This window comes from Vipera berus (genome assembly GCF_964194415.1).
Source record: "Vipera berus genome assembly, chromosome: 5".
In the NCBI taxonomy this organism is placed as follows: Eukaryota; Metazoa; Chordata; class Lepidosauria; order Squamata; family Viperidae; genus Vipera; species Vipera berus.
The window spans coordinates 97,386,501-97,406,413 of record NC_138207.1 but is presented as its reverse complement, the minus strand read 5'-3'; the positions used below and the strand labels follow the sequence as shown (position 1 = coordinate 97,406,413).

The window sequence follows — 19,913 nt, the reverse complement described above, 5'->3', positions numbered from 1 at the left end:
AAGGCTCATGATCTCAATCTCAAATCTCACAGGGATCACAAGCATCCCAAAAGTTGGCCATAGCGATCTAAGGGCCAAAGAATGAAGCTTTGCTTTGCTTTGCTGGGAAAAACACCGTAGAGATGTGTCAACATTGAACCACTCTGTTTTCCAAAGTTCTGCCAACTATTTTTTGGCACCCTATCTCAAGCCAACAACAATAAAAAAAAACAACACTTGGCTTTTAAGTAATGATTTACACACACAGTTTCTAGAGTTTAAACCGCAGCTTGCAAGGCTATCCTCTTCTGCAGGCGAAAACTGGGGAAAGAGTGGTTTGCCAAAAGCTACCTAGAAAATGTTTGGATTGAGATGAGATTGAAATCACAGATACTCAGCACATGGCTAATATTTCATGTGGTAGCAAAGTACTACCAACTCTCTGCAATATTCCAAGTATCTCGGTTTTCTATCAATTCATTACATACAATTCAAAGTCTTTTTCTGGGGAAAGATCCAGCTATCATAACAGAGGATTTAGTGAACCTTGGAAGAATGAAAGAATGTAGGTGTATTTTTCTGGCTTTCTGTGAATCTAGAAATGAAGCTTTGATTTGCATTGGCAACCCATCACATTGGCACCATCCCCAAAGAAATAGAATGCGCTGGAATTCCTAGTTTAGATTATTAGATTATTCCAGTGAAGCTTTACAAATTACAAGGGGAAAAAAAAATCTGGACTAACCAGGTACAGTATGTACAAAGATGAGGTCTGATATGAGATGGTCAGAGTGATAATATGAACCATGCAGTGATGCAATTTTGCAGCTGATTTATGAGATGTGAGTTTGCGGACATGGACTTCTCCAGACTGAAATCAAGTTGAAATCGAACTGAAATCAAATCAAATCAAGTCTGATTTCAGTTTCCTCCAAAAAATGAAATTCAATTCTTTTGGAATAGCAACAGCACTAGACATAAACTACTTCACAGTGCTTTATAGTACAGCCTTCTCTAAATAGTTTACAGAGTCAGCCTTTTGCCCCCAACTGTCCGGGTTCTCATTTTACCCACCTTGGAAGGATGGAAGGCTGAGTCGACCTTGAGTCGGTGAGATTGGAACTGCCAAACTGCCGACAGCTGGCAGTCTGCAGAAGTAGCCTGCAGTACTCCATTCTAACCACTGTGCCACCACAGTTTTAGGCGCTAAAACTGAGACAGCTACTCAGAAGAAGACATTACAGTAGCAGCCATGTTAAAACAGCCCTAACAAAAATTGACCTATGACCCTCATATTCCTTTCCTACAGGAATTTGTACTTTTAGTTACAGTACTAAGGCTTCCAAGATACATGGAAGTTTCCCCCCCCCTTCCCACGTCCCCTGGAATTCAATTAATTCTTTGTCCTAGCGGAAGGCACACATCAAAGCAACTGGATGGAGTAAACAAATACAAAATTTTACCTTTGGCAGGAGGATGAGATGGAGTCATAAGCCCCAGATGAAGCAGAAACTGGCAGCAGCGTCATCCGATGGACAGCATTATGAGAAGCGGCAGCCTCAGAAAAAGGACTGGCCGAAGCAGCAGGCATAGCAGAAGAGGTGCAGCTGATAGACACAGGATCATGCTCAACAGGGGTACTAATTAAAGTTAAATTGGATAAAAGAAGATGTATCTTTAAACGCTGGGCCTTGACAGGTCCACCAAGGTAGTGGATCAACAAAGATACATACCAAGAAGCAAGTGAACTTGTTTCAGGGTTTCGGAAGCATAGCTCAAAAGGACAAAGGACATCAGGGTTTGAGGACATAGGTTAGGGCTTGGACACACTTGGGGGTAAGAGACTAAGAGAGTCCCCTCACCAAATCTCTGCGTCCCAGCTGTGGGAAGATGCATCAGTTGGTCAATCCAGGCAGGAGATGTGATATGATCTAGATCAGGGGTAGGCAACCTCAGCTCTTTTATGACTCATGGACTTCAACTCCCAGAATTCCTCAGGAATTCTACCCCTGATCTAGATCATATGTGTGGGGAAAGAATTGGCCTTTTGGGGGGTGTTTTGTTTTTTTTGCTGGAGAAGTGTTGGATCAGCAAATTTTCAGCATCCTCTGAGCTGTTGATTCAAAAAATGGGGTGCATGTGATAACAAACAGGATGCCAAAAGGGAAGATGGAAAGAAAGAATGGTAATGTTTGGAGGACTATTGATCCTGACAATGGGTTAGAGCTTGAGCATATTTCATAGCATTTTCTTCTTTTACCCAACTTGGCACACATCTCTCACTTGCATGTGCTAAGTAGAAGGGCGTTCCTGTCAATTTTTGACCCGGCCTTCAGTTCTCAAGATAGTTGCTGGTTTAATTCATGCCTCACCTCATTCACTTCTTCTTTCTCTACTGACCTCTATAATTCCTTCAGGCAAAGTATTTCTGGGATACAACCTGGGTCAAATGAATCTGAAGTCCCCATCTTTACTGTGCGTTGTACAGCTTTATCATCTGAACATGTCCTCTTTTAGGGGCTAAATTTCCTCAAAACCAAATGCTTGCACATCTTATAGGGAACACTTCATTTCTTTGGGGAACCTCCTCTGGTGAGAACAAAGCCTTCCTACTTAGCTTTCTACCTGCAGGTGAGATTTAGTTATCGGGGAGAGCATTCAAATGTGATCCACTTGTTAGCTGTGCTACTCAAAAGGGTTGGGCTAGGCAATTTTCATGATCATCTGCATTAGTTCTTGGAGTTCTCTGAATGATGCTACATCTACTGCATGAAAGCCTAACTAGAACACCTGGGCCTCGTCAAGCACACGATACCATCACAACATCGCAGAGCAAAACTGGTTATGAGACTCATCAAAAGCAAAGCAACCACTTCCCTGGCCTTCCGGAGAAAATAAAAGGAATGGGAAGACTCAAGAAATGGCAGTCAGTGTTTTGTAGCAGGGATCTCCAACCTTGGTAACTTTAAGACTTGTAGACCTCAACTCCCAGAATTCTCCAGCTAGCCATGCTGTGGAATTCTGGGAGTTGGTCCACAAGTCTTAGGCGGGAGACCCGTCCTACAGCATTGCACTGAAGTTATTCTCCAGCTCCCTCCCAAGGACATACTCAAGACATCATTAATGACAGGAGCAAAATACAAGTAGCCACATCAACGGGGACCTTATGGTTTCTCCGGGAGCATTTTAAATGTACAGCATGACTTAGCTGCCAGGAATTGTAAGTATTCTAAACTTCATTTCCATCACTTGTATGAGCACCAGACATGCAACAGAATTCCTTGATCTAAATTAATACCTCAGTAGCCTTTGTTTTATTAACTATTACCTCAGTGATTGTACTGTTGGAAGAAAAGGGAACTTATTTCTACAGTACCATCTGGTGTTCCAGTTACACAGTGAAAGGAAAGAGAGAATGGCAAGCGGAATTGGACAGTGACATGAATTGGACAGCGACGGGAACTGGATCACTGCCAGCTTCTTTCACTGGTCCATTAGTAAAATCCTTATCAAGATTCGACATCCTGCAGAGTTGATCTGTTATTTTCTAACTGTTGTTAATGAGTTACCCTAATAGGTGCAGTTCTAGAGCCCATCTTTTCCAATTTTTTTTTTTCCATAGACAATGCTTTTTCCCCCGCAGACCAAACATAAGATATCCTGCTGAGATGGCAGAGAATATTTAGGGTGTGTTTGGGTTCAACTCTGAGGTGTTTAGGCTGATAAGTTGGATTTCATTCCACAGGATGAGCTCAGAGCTAGATCTGGTCCAGACATAATTTTGTAGAGTTTGTGCTTTACACTGGAACGCAAGATCAGTGATACTGGAAAAGCTGCCTTCCACGTTCCCTTCTCTGAACATTTTAGCTCTTGAAAATTACATTATTACATTTCCTGTAAAAAAATAAATTAAAAATCTCTTGATCTGAATCCTCAGAATGTGTTTAGGTTTCTTTACCAATATTTCAAGTCTGCAATTAGTAACAGCGTGTTGAAGTTCAATGTATCTTCTTTTTTAGATGCTCCAGCATCCCCCAGAAAATATAAAAGACATTGTGTTTTTCACTCTTTTGCACAGAAAAGACACTATGTTCTACAAGTGGGTCTTGAGCAATTCAAGAAACATCACAATTCTTTTTTTTTTTAAAGATCAGGCAAGATGGAAGTGCTATCAAAACTTGTGCATTATCTGGGCAAGCTTGTTCCCAGGTATGGCAGGAGTAAATTTTGACCATGCTCCAGCTTAAGAGGCCACGCTGTCAAAGCTCACTCCAGATTTGCTACTACAGATTCTACTCTACCTACGAGGTTGACTTTGTTCAAGTCCATTGTAGACAACTGTGATCCTGCAAAGTTTGAGAACCTCTAATGTTATATAATTACATACAAAGCCTTTATCTTTTAAGTACACACCAGTCGTCCATTATGTATATTTTTCCCCCTTTCTATTCTGTTTCTGAAGCTTTCTGTAGGAGTCCCAAGCAAACTCAAGCTTCTGGAAATTAAAAGAAGGCCGACAACGATGTGTAACAATAAGTCATAAACAGTTGAATGATAATAACAATGTGATAGCAACTGAGGTGAGTATGAAACAGTTAATAAAAAAAGGAAGACCATCAGAAGAAAAGCAATGAAACGGAGAAAAGAAAGAAAAAAAAATGAATGGGAAAAGAACAAAAATAGTCTACGTTATTACAGGTAGTCCTTGACTTACAACAGGTCATTTAGTGATGGTCCAAAGTTACAAGGGCATTGGAAAAAAAACTGACTTATGACCGTTTTTCACACAACTGTTCCAGCATCCTCATGGGTCACATGATCAAAATTAAGACTCTTGGCAACTGACTCGTATCTATGACGGTCGCAGTGTCCTGGGGTCATGTGATCCCCTTTTGCTACCTCCTGACAAGCAAAGTCAATGAGGAAGCCAGATTCACTTAACCGCCATGTTGCTGACTTAACATCTGCAGTGATTCTTAACGGTGGCAAGAAAGATCGTAAAATGGGACAAACTTCACTGAACAACTGTCTCGCTTAGCAACAGAAATCTTGGGCTCAGTTGTGGTGGTAAGTCGAGGGCGACCTACAAAACCCTTCAGGCAATCAGCATGTGACTCAACTTTCCATAGCCGCGGGCTTCAATTCTCTATTTATCTGAATAATAATTTGGTATATATATATATATATATATATATATATATATATATGTATATATATATATATGTATATATATATGTATATGTATATGTATATGTATATGTATATGTATATGTATATGTATATATACAGTATGTATATATATATGTGTGTATATATATATATATATATATATATATATATATATGTATATATATATATGTATATATATATATGTATATATATATATATGTGTAGGGACGCGGTGGCTCAGTGAGTTAGGACGCTGAGCTTGTCGATCGGAAGGTCGGCAGTTTGGCGGGTCGAATCCCGAGTGCCGCGTAAAAGAGTGAGCGCCTGTTACTCGTCCCAGCTTCTGCCAACCTAGCAGTTCGAAAGCACGTAAAAATGCAAGTAGAAAAATAGGGACCACTACGGTGGGAAGGTAACAGCGTTCCGTGCGCCTTTGGCGTCTAGTCATGCCGGCCACATGACCACGGAGACGTCCTCGGACAAGCGCTGGCTCTTCGGCTTTGAAACGGAGATGAGCACCGGCCCCTAGAGTTGGAAACGACTAGCACACATGTGCGGGGGAACCTTTACCTTTACCTTTATATATATATGTATATATATATGTGTATATATGTATATATGTATATATGTATATATGTATATATGTATATATGTATATATGTATATATGTATATATGTATATATGTATATCCCCTTCATGGATTACTGCCTTGTCGTGGTGAAGGGGCTTGCGTAATTCAATGAAGCTATGAGCTATGCCGTGCAGGGCCACCCAAGACGGACAGGTCATAGCTGAGAGTTCTGACAAAACGTGATCCACTGGAGAAGGAAATGGCAACCCACTCCAGTATCTTTGCCATGAAAACCCTATGGACAGTACCAAAAGGCAAAACGATATGACGCTGGAAGATGAGCCCCTCAGGTCGGAAGGTGTCCAATATGCTACTGAGGAAGAGCAGAGGGCTAGTACTAGTAGCGCCAGAAAGAATGAAGCGACTGGGCCAAAGCCGAAAGGACGCTCAGCTGTGGATATGTCTGGTGGTGAAAGGAAAGTCCGATGCTGTAAAGATTTTTTCTCCATAGGAACCTGGAATGTAAGATCCATGAATCAAGGAAAGCTGGACATGGTCAAACAAGAGATGACAAGACTGAACATCGACATCTTAGGTATCAGCGAACTAAAATGGACAGGAATGGGTGAATTTAATTCAGATGACCATCAGGTATACTACTGCGGGCAAGAATCCCTCAGAAGAAATGGAGTAGCCTTCATAGTCAATAAAAAAATAGGAAAAGCAATACTGGGATACAATCCTCAAAATGACAGAATGATCTCAGTTCGAATCCAAGGCAAACCATTCAATATCACAGTAGTCCAAGTCTATGCCCCAACCACCGGTGCTGAAGAGGATGAAATTGACCGGTTCTATGAAGCCCTACAGCACCTTATAGAACTAACACCAAAAAATGATGTCCTTATCATCATGGGGGATTGGAATGCTAAAGTAGGAAGCCAAAAGATAACCGGAATAACAGGCAAGTTTGGCCTTGGAATACAAAATGAAGCAGGGCACAGGCTGATAGAATTTTGTCAAGAGAATATGATGGTCATAGCAAACACTCTTTTCCAACAACCCAAGAGACGGCTCTACACATGGACATCACCAGACGGTCAACACAGAAATCAGATTGACTATGTGCTCTGCAGCCAAAGATGGAGAAGCTCTATACAGTCAGTAAAAACAAGACCAGGAGCTGACTGTGGCTCAGACCATGAGCTTCTTGTTGCAAAGTTTAGGCTTAAACTGAAGAAAGTAGGGAAAAGCACTAGGCCAGTCAGGTATGAATTAAATCATATCCCTGTTGAATATACAGTAGAGGTGACAAATAGATTTAAGGAATTAGATCTGATAGACAGAGTGCCTGAAGAACTATGGACAGAGGTTCGCGACATTGTACAAGAGGTAGCAACCAAAACCATCCCAAAGAAAAAGAAATGCAAGAAAGCAAAATGGCTGTCTGAGGAAGCTTTGCAAATAGCTGAGGAAAGGAGGGAAGCGAAAGGCAAGGGAGAAAAACATAGATATGCCCAATTGAATGCAGAATTCCAGAGAATAGCTAGAAGAGATAAGAATGCCTTCTTAAATGAACAATGCAAAGAAATAGAAGAAAACAATAGAATAGGGAGGACCAGAGATCTTTTCAAGAAAATTGGAGAGATGAAGGGAACGTTCAATGCAAAAATGGGCATGATAAAGGACCAAAATGGCAGGGACCTAACAGAGGCAGAAGAGATTAAGAAGAGATGGCAAAATTACACAGAAGAACTATACAAGAGTGAGCTTAACATCCCTGATAATCACAATGAGGTGGTCACTGACCTCGAGCCAGACATCCTAGAATGTGAAGTGAAGTGGGCCTTAGAAAAGCTGAGCAACAACAAAGCTAGTGGAAGTGACCGTATTCCAGCTGAGCTATTCAAAATCTTAAAAGATTATGCAGTAAAAGTCCTACACTCAATTTGCCAGCAAATTTGGAAAACTCAACAGTGGCCACAGGATTGGAAAAGATCAGTTTACATTCCAATTCCAAAGAAAGGCAGTGCCAAAGAATGTTCAAACTATCGCACCATTGCACTCATTTCTCATGCTAGTAAAGTCATGCTTAAAATCCTACAAGCTAGACTTCAGCAGTATGTGGATCGAGAACTACCAGAAGTGCAGGCAGGATTTCGAAGAGGCAGAGGAACTAGAGATCAAATTGCCAACATACGCTGGATCATGGAGAAAGCTAGGGAGTTCCAGAAAAACATCTACTTCTGCTTCATTGACTATGCTAAAGCCTTTGATTGTGTGGATCATAACAAACTGTGGCAAGTCCTTAAAGAGATGGGAGTACCAGACCATCTTATTTGTCTCTTGAGAAACCTATATGCGGGCCAAGAAGCAACAGTGAGAACTGGACACGGAACCACTGATTGGTTCAAAATTGGGAAAGGAGTCCGGCAAGGCTGTATACTGTCGCCTTGCCTATTTAACTTATATGCAGAGCACATCATGAGAAAGGCAGGGCTAGATGAATCAAAAGTTGGAATTAAGATTGCCGGAAGAAATATCAACAACCTAAGATATGCAGATGATACCACTCTAATGGCAGAAAGTGAAGAGGAACTGAAGAGTCTCTTGTTGCGAGTGAAGAAGGAGAGTGCAAAAGTTGGGTTGAAACTAAACATTAAGAAAACCAAGATCATGGCATCTGGCCCTCTCAATTCCTGGCAAATAGATGGGGAAGAAATGGAGGTAGTGACAGATTTTATTTTCCTGGGCTCCAAGATCACTGCAGATGGGGACTGTAGTCAAGAAATTAAAAGACGCTTGCTCCTTGGGAGGAAAGCCATGGCAAATCTAGACAGCACACTAAAAAGCAGAGACATCACCCTGTCAACAAAAGTGCGTATAGTCAAGGCTATGGTCTTCCCAGTTGCAATGTATGGCAGTGAAAGTTGGACCATAAGAAAGGCTGAGCGCCAAAGAATTGAGGCCTTTGAACTCTGGTGCTGGAGAAGACTCCTGCGAGTCCCTTGGACTGCAAGGCGATCAAACCGGTCAGTCCTAGAGGAGATCAACCCTGACTGCTCTTTAGAAGGCCAGATCCTGAAGCTAAAACTCAAATACTTTGGCCACCTAATGAGAAGGAAGGACTCACTGGAGAAGAGCCTAATGCTGGGAAAGATTGAGGGCAAGAGAAGAAGGGGACGACAAAGAATGAGGTGGCTGGATGGAGTCATTGAAGCAGTAGGCGTGAGCTTAAATGGACTCCAGAAGATGGTAGAGGACAGGAAAGCCTGGAGGAACGTTGTCCATAGGGTCGCGATGGGTCGGACACGACTTCGCAACTAACAACAACATATATGTATATATGTATATATATATATATATATATATATATACGAAATAGATATTTTCTGTACACACACACACACACACACACACACAGTACACACACAAATACATGGATTCTATTTGTTAATTTGCCTCATCTTCTTTAGAAGAAAAAAAATAGCAATAAGAAGAAAAAAAACTTAGCAACAGCCATGGTCATAAACCGAGGATTACCTGTATTCCTAAACTTGCAAGAAACCCTCCACAGGTATCAAAAGTTAGACCAGGCTGAAATTAGATATTGAATGCCTTATGCCAGGGGTAGGCCACCTTGGCTCTTTTATGACTTGTAGACTTCAACTCCCAGAATTCCTGAGCCACCCATGCTGAGGTGAAAGGGAGTTACCAAGCTGAGCCATGTTGGCTCAGGAATTCTGGGAGTTGAAGTCCACGAGTCATAAAAGAGCCAAGGTTGCCTACCCCTGCCTTATGCAAAGACCCAGCTCCAAAGTCCATGATGCTCGAAAATGTGGAAGGAGAGAATGACTAGCAGCAAGATGGATGGACTCACTTATACCACAGATGGGTGAACTGTGGAAGACCTGAAGGACCAGGTTGTGGAGAAATCATCTGATGAAGGTCTATGTCAGCGGTAGGCAACCTTGCCTCTTTTATGACTCGTGGATTTCAACTTCCAGAATTTCTGAGCCAGCATGGCTCAGCTTGGAAACCTCTCCCTTTCCCCTCAGCTTGGCTGGCTCAGGAATTCTGGGAGTTGAAGTCCACGAGTCATAAAAGAGCCAAGGTTGCCTACCCCTGGCCTAGGCCTAGGCCCCTTCATGACTCGTGGACTTCAACTCCCAGAATTCCTGAGCCAGCCATGCTGAGGGAAAAGGGAGAGGTTTCCATGCTGAGCCATGCTGGCTCAGGAATTCTGGGAGTTGAAGTCCACAAGTCACAAAAGAGCCAAGGTTGCCTACCCTTGGTCTATGGGATCTTTAAGAGTCAACGCCAACTTGATGGCACAGAATTAAGTCAATTGATCAACCAACAAGCGTTACCCTGTTTACAGTTGCGTGCCACAGCTGTCTTCCGGAGCATTAAATAAAGTAGCCATAGAAATGTTCTTTAAAGGAGAAATTCAAACTCTGTAATTCGCCGTGCATCAGTGCCAGCTTTATTCGGCTTTAAGATGTAGGACGCAACTGCCACAGCCGGATATAAACAAGATAAGCTTCTCTTATGAAAGGTGGGTGCGTTAAGAATTCATAGAAGGCATTAGACTACTGCAACGCTCTCTACATGGGGCTGCCCTTGAGGACCACTCGGAGGCTTCAGCTGGTGCAAAATGCAGCTGCGCGAGTAGTAATGGGAGTTTCCTGATACTCTCATGTAACACCTCTTCTCTGCGAGCTGCATTGGCTTCCTATTCTCTTCCGGGTGAGATTCAAAGTGCTGGTGATGACCTATAAAGCCCTAAATGGCATGGGCCTGGATTATCTCAGGGAGCACCTGCTGCCAGCATCAAGTTCCCTTCATCCTGTGCGCTCCCACAGGGAGGGCCTTCTCAGGGTTCCGCCGGTTAGGGAATGCCGTCGGATGGTACCAAGGGGGAGGGCATTCTCTGTGGCCGCGCCTGCCCTATGGAATGAACTGCCGGTAGAACTTCGGACTGCCCCAGACCTTCGCTCGTTTTGCCGGGACCTTAAAACTTGGTTGTTTGATCTTGCTGGCCTGGACTGAGGGGGTTTTAATTTAATTTTAATTTAATTTTTTAATTTTAATTTTAATTTGTTTAATTGTGGGCTAGTCTTAATTTAATTCTGTTTTAAAGTGTACTTATTTGTATTGTTTTAACTCGCCCTGTAAACCGCCCTGAGTCCTTCGGGAATAGGGCGGTATATAAAATCAATTAAATAAATAAATAAATAAATAAATAAATTATAGACTCCCTACAACTCTCTGTGGCAGTGTTTCTCAACTCTGCTGGCTGAGGAATTCTGGGAACTGAAGTCCACACATTTTCAAATTGCTAAGTTTGAGAAACACCGCTCTATGGAATAATGTATATGAGATCTAGACATTTGTAACTCTCCCTCAACAGGATTGTAGGAATTGGCTTTTTGGTAGGCCACAGATACAGTAGTAAACAGAAACCAATCCAATAGTTCGGATAAAGGTCTTCTGTCCTCACCAATGAATTGATTAGGAAAATGACAACTTTTTTAAAAATGTAAAGCCGGTGAGATACACACATATGCTCAATATCGTCAGCATTGGCCCTTTCTCATAAATTTAACACGGTTTCAAAATTGCAGTAAAGCTCCACAACCGCACAACAATGAGTAAGAGAACACTGTGGCTTGGGTGAAAGAAAACAAATTATTTACAATGCTAAGACTACAGGACATGGACAAGGCTACGATGGACACTGGCTCTTTAAGAAAAAAAAATGAGATATATTGATTGGGAGCTAACGTGTGAAAATGTCTTTGATCTTTACGGCTCAGTTTAATGAGCAAAATGATTGCCTTACATTTTGTAGAGAGACTCAAGACATTGAAAGAACCCGTTGAATGCTTCCCTAAATAGCATGTATTTAAATTCATTTTTGGGGGGAGTGGGTGGGTTTCTGCCCCTTCACAATCTTCCCTTAATGAAGAAAAGGGGGTCCAAACATTTCACCCTTCAACAGGTCTGCGATGGTCCCCAAGCAAGGAAGAATCAAGAAGCTCAATCCACAGTGCAAAACAGCCCCTCTGTGATATCATAAATGCCCAAGACTTCTATTTTTTTTTTTGAAAAAAACATGTACTTAAAATTGGAAAGATGGACTATATCAGGGGTCTTCAAACTTGGCACTTTTAAGGCTTGTGGACTTCAACTCCTAGAATTCCTCAGCCATCATGGCTGGTTGAGGAATTCTGGGAGTTGAAGTCCACAAGTCATGAAGGGGGCCATAGTACCCCCATGCTGGCTGAGGAAGTCTGGGAGTTGAAGTCCACGAGTCATGAAGGGGGACACAGGTCCCCCATGCTGGCTGAGGAATTCTGGGAGTTGAAGTCCACGAGTCATGAAGGGGGCCACAGTTCCTCCATGCTGGCTGAGGAATTCTGGGAGTTGAAGTCCACGAGTCATGAAGGGGGACACAGTTCCCCCATGCTGGCTGAGGAATTCTGGGAGTTGAAGTCCACAAGTCATGAAGGGGGCCACAGTTCCTCCATGCTGGCTGAGGAATTCTGGGAGTTGAAGTCCACGAGTCATGAAGGGGGACACAGTTCCCCCATGCTGGCTGAGGAATTCTGGGAGCTGAAGTCCACAAGTCATGAAGGGGGCCATAGTTCCCCCATGCTGGCTGAGAAATTCTGGGAGTTGAAGTCCACAGGTGTTAAAGTTGATAAGTTTGTAGACCCCTGTACCATATCATCATCAAGCAGAACTCAAGGTGGTTTATGTTCAAAATTTAATACCCACCTTGACTGAAATGGAACTCAGTGTCCAAGGAAGGTTTCATATCTGTGTTTACGCACACCCACAAATGTGAATTAAACAAATTTCATAGATGAAATGCATAGTCTGCCCAAGAACCTCATCGGCCCAATAGCCACAAATCCAGGACTAGGTTAGGCGGGTTTAAAAGCCTGCTATTAGTGAGGTGCATGTAAAAGTTCATTGACTATGACTGTTATGTGCTAGATCTGAGACTGGGAGGAAACACAGAAAGAAACAGAAAGACACATTACCTGTTTTCAGTCGCGGCAGCAACATGCTTCTTGCCACTGTGGAAGGAGGGGGATAGTATGAATAAATTTAGTGGACAAGTCCCCAGTGAGGGAGGAGGGTGTTAAGTGAAAGTAGGCAGAAGGTGTTTCCGGCTTGCTTGGTTACAGACAGTGCTTTTTTTGTAAAAGAAAAAAGGTGCCGGAACTCCGTTCTAAGCGTTCTATGACAAAAAAAGCCCTGGTTGCAGACAACCAGTAGGAAAGTCACTTGCATATCAAGGGAAGCAAGTTGATCACAACATTTGACGCAAAAGACAGAGCTTCAGTTCTCGTTGGGATATGCTGTACAACAAATATTCTGTGCAACTGAGATCTCTCCTTTCAACCCATCCAGCCAGCCCAGAAATCAACTTGTCCAGATGTCCTCCTTGACTTCTAGATTTTTAGCTGGGGAATTAAGTCCCGTTTTCACTAAGAAAAGTTAAGGGTGTCAATCAATTCATACATTTAGAAAATTAGCTTGACATCTAGGTTGGTGTTATGTATCCAGGTGAAAAGAACACATACACACCTACATAGCAGTCACCACCAGGGGGCGTTGAACTGTAACTGTTTTGGCGGGAACCCAGTTTTGGCGGGAAACAGAGGCTCAAACCGATTGGCTGGCTGCTCACCTGGCCAGGTATAAAAGGAAGGCAGGTAACCCCTATTCCCCAGTACAGTGACTTCCACCTCATAAAGATCTGCCATGCTGTACTCATCGTCTCGGCGTCCTTCCTGCTCTCCAGAACCCACTACACAATAGTTTCTAACAGGGAGAGTTTTATGTCCTGTACTTGGTACAAAAACCTGATCGTCCCCATCCTCAGCCTTGAGGGGGAATACTGGGGGACAATTATTTATTATTTCAGTACACCCACCTCCCGGACAATTGAAAGAACTGATGGACGGATATTCTCTAGCCAGAGGTCAAGATGTCTTGAAATAGAGTTGCAGATGCAATCCTACGTATGTCTCTTGGCTGAGTCAGAAAGAAAGGCCCTTGTGTTTAACATAGCTTCCTCCCCAGAAGACATAGATGAGACTAGAATCCCAATAAATGATTATGTTGGAAATTACATAATATTGGAAATTGCACCTAATGAATCCTTAGACCAGTTGAGCAAAGGGCAAGAATAGATAAGGGGAAGGCTCTTCAAACTTTGCCCCTATATATTTCTTTCCCCTGGCCAATATCTTCCCTCCCTCCCTCCCTCCCTCCCTCCCTCCCTCCCTCCCTCCCTCCCTCCCTCCCTTCCTTCCTTCCTTCCTTCCTTCTTTCCTTCCTTCCTTCCTTCCTTCTCAAATTATGAGACCACCCATCTCACTTGCAGAGCAACTCTGGGCAGTGTATGTACAGTTAAAAGCATAAAAAATCATATAAATAGCACATTTGAACTGGAGGCAGTTAAAAAAAAGGAATAGAACAATTAAAGTTAATTTTTTTACTTTAACAACTTTGTGTTTGTGAGACAAGAGTGCTTCATTTTCCTCTTTCTTGTTATTCTCCCTTGAAGATATAAATTAGGCAGAAATGATAGCTTCCAAAAAAACAACAACAAAAAAACCTCAATTACAGTAATTATGGTATTTTCCTTTAACTTGGCTTATCTGGGATGAGTGTGAAATCATTGTAATACAAATGACAAATACCTTTGCAGGGAGAACTTAAGAAACGACAACAACCCTGAACTTTGTGAGATACATATGTATCAACCAGCTTTTCCTCTTCCGTTCAATCATTCCATTTATATGCAAATATATTTTAATTGAGGAATATGAATTTTAACTGATGAATGACTGCAATTTCTATAATCTGGAGACAGCTGCAGTCAGAATATCTCGGTGATCCACATAGAGCTAATATTTCCCCTCAGCAGATGTGTGAGGACTGAACGAACCATCAAGCATCAACGCTAATCTGTCAATTAATAAAGGACACAAGGGCACTTTCATCACTTGTCGAATCATCTGCTTCTCTTCTTGTAAAAGAGAAGCATCTGTTATTAGGTCCTTCTTTTAGCCTACGGTTTATTCTCTGCTCTGTCCCTCAATTAGATCCTTAGTTTCAGCACGAGTGTTTTTTTTTTTAGTCAATAGAATCAAAGAATTCATTTCTTTTTTTTTAAAGTTTCACAAACTCTAGGCTGGCGTTTCTTAACCTTGGGAGCTTGAAGGTGTGTAGAGTTCAACTTCTGGAATAAGAGAATAACAGAGTTTGGAAGGGACTTTGGAGGAAACCCTACACTATTTCAGACAAACGGCTGTCCAATCTCTTCTTAAGAACCTCCAAGGGTTGGAGCATTCAGCACTTCTGGAGGCAAGTCGTTCCATGGATCAAGTGTTCTAACTGTCAGGACGTTTCTCCTTGGTTCTAGGTTGCTTCTGTCCTTGATTAGTTTTCACCCATTGCTTCTTGTCTTGCCTTTGGTTGCTTTGGTAAATAGGTTGAACCCCATTCTTTGGGTAAAAGGTAAAGGTTCCCCCGCACATGCGTGCTAGTCGTTTCTGACTCTAGGGGCCGGTGCTCATCTCCGTTTCAAAGCCGAAGAGCCAGCGCTTGTCCGAGGACGTCTCCGTGGTCATGTGGCCGGCATGACTAGACGCCAAAGGCACACGGAACGCTGTTACCTTCCCACCGTAGCGGTCCCTATTTTTCTACTTGCGTTTTTACGTGCTTTCGAACTGCTAGGTTGGCAGAAGCTGGGACGAGTAAAAGGCGCTCACTCTGTTACGCGGCACTTGGGATTCGACCCGCCAAACTGCCGACCCTCTGATCGACAAGCTCAGCATCCTAACCCACTGAGCCACCGCGTCCCTATTCTTTGGGGCAGCCCCTCAAATATTGCAACACTGCTATCACATCATCCCTAGGTCTTCTTTTCATTAAACTAGGCATACCCAATTCCTGCAACTATTCCTCATACGATTTAGCCTCTTAGTCCCCTAATCATCCTTGTTGCTGTTCCCCAGAATCCCCCAGCATGCAAAGAAGGTGTATAGATATTCCCAAAGGTTTTTTTCCCCCCCAAAAGGCAACTGGACTTTCTTGGTTTTTCCTTGAAGACATTTGACTTCTCTTGACTGAAGAAGCTTCTTGAATGAGAAGCCAAATGTCTTCAAGGAAAAACCAAGAATGTCCAGTTGTCTTTCGGGGAAAAAACCCAAACCAAAACGATACCTTTGGGAAAACCATAATCTGGAAGACTGAGGAAGACAGGCAGGAATTGTTTCTAAATGGGAAATCGTTCAGTTAACAGGTTTCTTGCAACGCCTTGTCTTTGATTTTTTTTAAAAAATGAAATCTTGCTAAAGATTTAAAGCACGCAGGGTGGAGGTCCAACTGCTTGACAAGCATGCTTGACTGAATTCTCTTCAGCAAAGTGAAATAATTAAGCAGATCAGCAAATCAGGCAGATTACCAGTTGCAATTTACTAGGTTGCTGTGTACTCTTCTATCAGTTTGCAAAAGGCTAAAAGGGTCGCCGGGCTGTTACCTATTTTATATTTTATTTAAATGCTTACATCAAAAGAGCTACCCCGTAGTGGTGGCAGGGGCATTGTGAAAGAAAGAAATGAAATAAAACGATACGAAAGAATGAAATAATATCGTTTCCTTGTAGCAGAAAGGGAGCCAAATTCAAAGGAAATAGAAAGCACAAATCTCAACAATCATGGCCCCATTTTAAATTAGTTAATACTTTTGATGCCAGCTATTCAAATAATTCTTCTTACGGTCCCCCCCAAAAAAGCTAAATTGTATGCTATAATTTGAATAACTTAGCAGATGGAGAAGAATCACGCTACCCATTATGCTTTGTTTTTGCACCAAAATCGAAGGCAATTCTGGAGCACACGCCTCAGGCCAATTCCCACATGCCTTGTTTATCATCTGATGATTTAAATATCAAGTAACAACTTGTGTGAGCAAGCTAACCGTGATCGCGCAAGGCCAAACTTCTGCAGAAGCAACACCGTACAAGAGAACTGGCTCTGACATGAAGCAGAGACAGACTTTTGATGACGTGCAATTAAAAAAAAAAGTATTTGCAAGGGTGAACTCCTGTGACTTTTGGGGTGTGGTATCTAACTATGGATAATGCTGATAATCTCTTCTCTGTTTTAACTCCACATTGACTGTCCCAAAGATGCTTTTTCAAAAGGCAACTGGACTTTGTTTCTCCTAGGACCTTCGGGACAGCCATGACCTGGGTGATTGAGAATCTCCATAGACATCCACATTGACTGGTTGACCAAGCCAACTTCCAAAGCCAAGACAAAGTGGCTGCAGAAACTCACTTTCAATGTCCTGCAGCACCTGTCATTTTGGTCAGCTAACCTCCCTCACATAAGCATGTCCTAGACTGGGTGGCCTGCAGTCTCTGGAGGGATGGTGAGAGGATAAACACCATGCCAGAGTAGAAGACCTAAAGGCACCCTTTGGATTCTTCAGCTGGCAGGGAGATGATGAGAAACAAATGTCTGTGGGGACAGGTCTTCTGGAATCCCTTAAGGAGATGTTCTCACACCGGGGCAAAAAGACGGTGCAGATTTTCTTGCAGGAGAAAGGGTGCTGGGAGAGGAATTATTTTTTTAGTGCCAAAAACTAGTGTGAGAGATTCAATGCAGAATTTTGCATGTTTAATTTCAGTGTAACCCTGTAAGCAGTCAAGAATGTAGGTTGTGCCAAGCAGCTATTTGCAGAGGAAAAGAAAGGGAGATAGTGTATAAAACTATTTTACAAATCTGATTCTTTCCCGCCCCCACCCTATTCCAGCAGTAGACACCTATTTGTGCGGGCGTTCCCACAAACAATGATTGCCCAGAAAGCAATGGAGGCCACAATCTGAACAAACAGATTTTAGAGTGCATAAAGCCACAAGGCTTTAGTTGCAGCTGAGAATAAATCTCTGCTTAAACCGAGTATTAAGCCAAGTATTTTCTGCCTAGCCTGATTTCTCTTAACGTTCAATTTTTCAGTTCACGGTGTACAATTTTTTTTAAAAAAAAAAGCAACATATTTTTCCATTCCAAATCAAAGAGAACAATAAATTAAGGGACTTGAGGTAAAAAGGCAAATACGGCCATCTGTTTTGAGTTTCTTTATTTTCAGATAAAACCATGCTGCTATATACAAAAAAAAGTGACTTTCGAAGCAACTGCGATACACGAAAGGCAAAACGCTGTCTAAACGTTACACCATGCTGTCAACAACTCAGTGCGTAAATTATCTTATACTGTATATATCTTTCTTTCTTTCAGGCCAACTTTACAAGGTGCCTTTTGCTTCCGAACGTCTGAACTATCTGCTTCCAACTCTGTTACTCGTAGTCAGGGGACTCTCTTCAACACACCCAACATACAAGGGGAAAAAAATGTGAATTAACCCAGAATACAGATGGTTCTCAACTTACAACAGTTCGTTAATGACTGTTCAAAGTTACAGCGGCACTGAAAAAAGTGACTTATGACCTTTTTTTCACACAACAACCGTTGCAGCGTCCCCATGGGTCAGAATTCAGCTGCTTGGCAACTGGTTAATACTGATGATGGTTGCAGTGTCCCAGGGTCATGTGACCTTCTGACAAGCAAAGTCAATGGGGAAGCCAGATTCTCATTAACAACCAGGTTACTAGCTTAACAACGGTGGCAAAAAAGGTCATAAGTCATCGTAGGTCAAGGACTATCTGTACGAACTGTCTTCATCAATTTGACCTAAATGAACTGCCAAATAAGAGATCTAGAGGACTGACCCAAATCCTAGATACAATACATTTCTCTTCCAACTTCTGAATTCCAATATTCTTTAATCTAGAACAATAGAGATTTAATATACATCGGTTAAAAGCCAGAAATTGTAACAGCCAAGCTACATTGTCTCTTAAATGACTCGGGATCTATGCCAAATCAAGCCATTTTACAATGGAGAGAACTTACAGGCTGAATGAAAGAAACCATAATAATAAAGGCAAGCACTTAGAGGGGGGGGGGGAAACAAGTTGTAGAACAAATAACAGTCATGTTTTTAGCTTCTCAAGGTTTTGGAGGCTGCTCCTATGCTAAACTCAGGAAAGGTGTTTATATTATATTCCTCTTCCATCTGGGATCCTTAGCCACAGGACAGTTAACCCTTGACATTAAGGATTTGCGCAGAGAGGCCGTGATGCCAGTTGCGCAGTTTGGCAAAACGTGGGCCGTTACGCTCCGTTTCAAACCTCTCCCTGTGGCATGGAAAGACAAAGGGGTGGGAGGAGGGAGAGAGAGAGAAAGAGAAAGAGAAAGAGAAAGAGAAAGAGAAAGAGAAAGAGAAAGAGAAAGAGAGAGAGAGAGAGAGAGAGAGGGGGGGGGAATTGGGTTTAAGTTGCCTCCAAATGCTGTGTTAAAAAAATAAAAATAAAAAGGACAAAGCAAAATCATTTTTTGGGAGGGCAAAAATCAGAATTGCTCTAAAATTTTGGAAGCACCAAATTCCCCTTTCTCGGCCACATTGGGTTGGTTTTTGACAGGGCTGCTTTTGCTAGAAATCCATCCTTCGGCCAGCAAATTTCCATTTGCTCCAGCAAACCAGAGTTTAACAGCGCGCACAAACAAATGCGAAGGCTTTCTGCGTCTAGGTTAGCTTCTCGTCGTACATCAAGTATTGATCTGAGTAGCAGTAGAGAGGCTCTCTTACGGAATCATGGATACTCCCTGGAAGTTTTTGTTATAAGATTTGGGCATAAATAATGCCCATCCATTTGGGATTTTTAAATGATAACATGCAAGTGGCATCAGCGTTGCGGTAAGAAAGAGGGTACTCTCTTAAGTAACTGTATGACACCTGCAATTCATTCAAATTCATTGCATTTGGGTCAATACAGCTCTCTTCTTTAAAAAGAAAGTGTTTTGAGTAGGAAAAAAACAACCACAAAAGGTAAAAGATTTGTTGAAAGGACTGATACAGTTTGGTGGGTTTGTTAGGCTAGTAACACCCTTTTTGTGTGCGTGTGTGTGAAGCACACGACTTCAGAAATTTAAATTTCTTTAGATGCAGTACCGGAGAATGAATCCAATTAGATGAAAGAAAACATTAACCTTCTCATCCACAGATTTTTCTCCTACACAATTCCCACCTCAAACTTTT

At 42.2% G+C, this 19,913-nt stretch overlaps 1 protein-coding gene across 1 annotated transcript in view; it reads right to left on the bottom strand.

The window, feature by feature from the left end:
- Positions 1–17,877: 17,877 nt before the first annotated feature.
- The window catches only part of LDB3 (LIM domain binding 3), a 79,631-nt gene continuing 77,595 nt past the window's right edge, over positions 17,878–19,913 (bottom strand). Inside the window, exon 8 of the mRNA XM_081329760.1 lies at positions 17,878–19,011. Within this exon, the coding sequence (XP_081185886.1) occupies positions 18,915–19,011 (97 nt within the window). The 3' untranslated portion in view covers positions 17,878–18,914. The remainder of the gene's footprint in view (positions 19,012–19,913) is intronic.